General features: G+C 34.3%; 1 protein-coding gene and 1 long non-coding RNA gene across 4 annotated transcripts in view; one reads left to right on the top strand and one right to left on the bottom strand.

The window, feature by feature from the left end:
- LOC106472227 (integrin alpha-4-like) overlaps positions 1-3,727 on the top strand; it is a 33,570-nt gene that overhangs the window by 24,531 nt on the left and 5,312 nt on the right. Inside the window, exons 16-18 of the mRNA XM_022400829.1 lie at positions 618-725; positions 1,055-1,189; positions 3,426-3,548. Of these exons, the coding sequence (XP_022256537.1) occupies positions 618-725; positions 1,055-1,189; positions 3,426-3,548 (366 nt within the window). The remainder of the gene's footprint in view (positions 1-617; positions 726-1,054; positions 1,190-3,425; positions 3,549-3,727) is intronic.
- LOC106472230 overlaps positions 7-3,727 on the bottom strand; it is a 16,462-nt gene continuing 12,741 nt past the window's right edge. For 2 of the 3 annotated variants that reach the window (XR_002613421.1, XR_001291589.2), the window contains 2 exons: positions 984-1,148; positions 7-740 (listed from right to left, as the gene is read on the bottom strand). This is a non-coding gene — a long non-coding RNA (uncharacterized LOC106472230). Of the gene's footprint in view, positions 741-983; positions 1,149-3,036; positions 3,275-3,727 lie in introns of all 3 variants that reach the window. The other variant, XR_002613422.1, reaches the window with a different exon arrangement.

The raw sequence follows: 3,727 nt of genomic DNA, 5'->3' as shown, positions 1-3,727 counted from the left end.
GACCCCGTATAGATACGGGAAAAAGCTACAGAAGAAGAAGAATACAGTACTATTTCCTGTGAAGAAAAGTGAATGTATAGAAATTAAGTTACGAAAGAACTGGAAACATTCATGAAGTTCAATGACCACTGTCATTTTCTGTATAATTATGAAAAGATTTGTTTATTAGCTTTTAAAGCAAAGCCATATTGGACTATCTGCTGTATCCACAATGGGGAATCAAAGAACCCCGGATTTTAGTATTGTAAGTCCATAAACTTACTGCTATCACACCGTGGGGCATATTGATGAGTTTGTTTTATAGCAAAGTCACATTGGGCTATCTGCTGTGTCCACTGCGGGGAATCGAACCCCGTATTTTAGCACCATAAGTCCGTAGACTTACCGCTGTCCCAATACGAAAAGGAAAAATAATTACAGAAAATAAATGAGATATTACTGTTTCTTTACTGCAGTGAAAGAAGATTAGCTACACTTTCAACCCCTAAAAACATCATATTGTGGTCTATATACTTCCTTAAGCAAACCTTTAAATTAAGTAAGTTTTTTTAAAAGAGTGTTTCATTAAGACATGCTTATATTTAGAATTATGTTATATGATTTGTTTTCTGTTCCAGGTCTCAAAGATTTCACCAAGTCCAATCGATGTTGTCACCCTTATTATATTCGTTCCATCGTCACTCGATAGAAATACTGAACAACTGATTAACGTCCGTCAAGTTGAGGTAACCAGAATCTCCCTGAAAAAAAAACAACATTTATTTTGAAAAATAAAGTCACATGTACTTTAGTCTGATACTTATACAAGTAGTCGAACCAAACTATTAAACAAGTAAAGTATTATTATTATTAATAGTAAGATCTTTACGGAACATTCCATTATCTTTTTCTAAGTAACTGTGCGTATCTCTAGTTATGTTTAATTTGATATACGTGTATATGGAAAATGCAAAAAAGATATACTACTGCCAGCTAGATCCTACCTCTCCTGTACTTTGTTAGTTTTGTCTAATTTACATCTCTCAAGTTCATTTCTGACTTTCCTTGTCGTTAGGTTGGAGATGGCTCAAATACCTATGTATCAGGCAGCTGTAAGATACGCACATTAGGTGAACTTGATGAGACTGGTACAGATATTGAGAAAACAACTGAGGATGAGACAAAAGATGTGGATTTCGAACACATATTGGTATGTTAGGAGCCAATAAACTTAGTTATTCGTATTTTATATTTTAAGAACTTGTGATGTTATCATATCTAATCTGGAATACTAAAGAGTGAGTATTCATGGTTTCTTCATGTGTTATACAGACTCTGGTACAAAGTTAAGTTTGTGGTGCCTCACAGATAACCAATAAAGCAGAGAAATTAGGCCTGATTACAACCAGAGGTTCTCAAATCTCGGGCTTGGGTGAAGACTTCCCAATGAGTTGTAACAGTTAAGTGACAAATAAGGAAACACGAGACACAGATTTGTATAAAGAACAAATGTTTAATGTCACTTTCACAATTAACAATACACTAAATAGTTGGGAAAGTGATCTTGTAAGTTGGTGAATGACAAGAGCTGAAGAAGACTGATGGAAAATAAGGAGGTTTTGTCAGTGTGTTGGGTCCTCATGTAAGTTAAACAATGTGAGTCTTGTCAGTGTTTTGGATGCCCTTGTGAGTTAAACCAAGTGAGTCTTGTCAGTGTGTTGGGTCCTCATGTAAGTTAAACAATGTGAGTCTTGTCAGTGTTTTGGATGCCCTTGTGAGTTAAACCAAGTGAGTCTTGTCAGTGTGTTGGGTCCTCATGTAAGTTAAACAACGTGAGTCTTGTCAGTGTGTTGGGTCCTCATGTAAGTTAAACAACGTGAGTCTTGTCAGTGTTTTGGATCCCCTTGTAAGTTAAACCGAGTGAGTCTTGTCAGTGTGTTGGGTCCCCATGTAAGTTAAACCGAGTGGGGTCTTGTCAGTTTGTTGGATCCTGTGTAAGTTAAACCGAGTGAGTCTTGTCAGTGTGTTAAGTCCCCATGTGAGTTAAACCAAGTGAGTCTTGTCAGTGTGTTGGGTCCCCATGTAAGTTAAACCGAGTGAGTCTTGTCAGTGTGTTAGGTCCCCTTGTGAGTTAAACCGAGTTAGTCTTGTTAATGTGTTGGGTCCCCTTGTGAGTTAAACCAAATGAGATAAAAGAAAAGTAAATTCTAATTGAAAATGTACCCTGAGTTAAGTCATATATCACGTTACTATAAGATCTTATTTAGATTTCACTGATGAAGCTTAAAAAAAACACTTTAAACCTTAATTAGTGGAGCCAAATGCTACATTCTAAATCTGGTAACCCTTAATGTCAACAAACGATGCTAAGAATACTAACATGAACCAACACTACTAAAAACACCAACATGAACCAACACTACTAAAAATACTAATGTCAACAAACGATGCTAAGAATACTAACATGAACCAACACTACTAAAAATATTAACGTCAACAAACGATGCTAAGAATACTGACGTCAACAAACAATGCTAAGAATACTAACATCAACAAACGATGCTAAGAATACTAACATGAATGAATGTTACAACAACAACATTTTAAATCTTGCTTATTTAAGGTGATCATGAGAAGAAGTTAGAACAATTAAAATTTAAACTAAAGGTACACTTTGTTAGTCACTCGACTCTTAATGTAACAAAAGCAAAAATATACAAGAAATACAGCAAAAACTGAAGGTTTCTGTCAGATACTTACTGAAACACAATTGCAAAAATAACAGAAACTAAATGAGATTGAAAACTATGTAATAATTGTTTAAAATCTGCTGAAAACCTATGTAATTCTTAAATATTTGTAACTGTAGAAACCATGTAGAATCTACTCATCCAAGCTGGTGAGCCAGCTGATACCTTGAGGATATAACTTCCCTCACCTTTCAACGGGAATGACTTAACAGTAAATAGGTAACGAACTCATCCTGAGCAAAATAGCATTAAAAAAACTATGTATATAATGTCATTTTTTCTCAGTCTACAACAGAACTTCACTGACTTTCAACAGGCTTGCTCCACATTTCTGAACTCCTTCAGACTTTTAGTACAGGTGCTGTCCTTGATCCACATACTCGTTTTTTATTCAATAAAGATTGTTTCACCGTGCTTCATACTGTATCCAGTCTCTCTCTTTTTCTGTACACTCGTTCAAAACCAAGAGAATTTAATTACACAGTACCTTTCCTGCTCAAATCTCTTGTTATTTATGGGTTATTCTGACGAGGAAAACAGTTCATCTGGAAGTACCATATTATCATTTATTTTATAAACATTTAAAATTACATTGTAGAGTTTCGCTTTAAAAATGTATTGTGTACAACACTTTATAAATTTATTGATTAATTTTTTTTTAGTTATTTCCCTATATTAGATATTTCTTTTTTTCAGAATTGCAAAACTGCCGTTTGTAAAGAAACTCGTTGTGATGTGGGACCATTTTCCAACATCAGAAAGGTGGCTAAGATTCGGATTATTGGAGAAGTTAATGCAGAAGCTCTAGAAAAGAGTTTGGTAAGAAAATATTACACAAGAATATGCATAAGGAATAGGTTGCTGCTTAATTAATACTTGAAATTAGCAGTCACTTTCAGATATGATAATTAATTCTTGAAATAAGCAGTCACTTTCAGATGTGATAATTAATTCTCGAAATTAGCAGTCACTTTCAGATATGATAATTAATTCTTGAA

This window comes from Limulus polyphemus, unplaced genomic scaffold (genome assembly GCF_000517525.1).
Source record: "Limulus polyphemus unplaced genomic scaffold, Limulus_polyphemus-2.1.2 Scaffold5175, whole genome shotgun sequence".
NCBI classification, from domain to species: Eukaryota; Metazoa; Arthropoda; class Merostomata; order Xiphosura; family Limulidae; genus Limulus; species Limulus polyphemus.
Note: the sequence above shows the minus strand (reverse complement) of the source record. Positions and strands in the feature narration are given on the sequence as shown.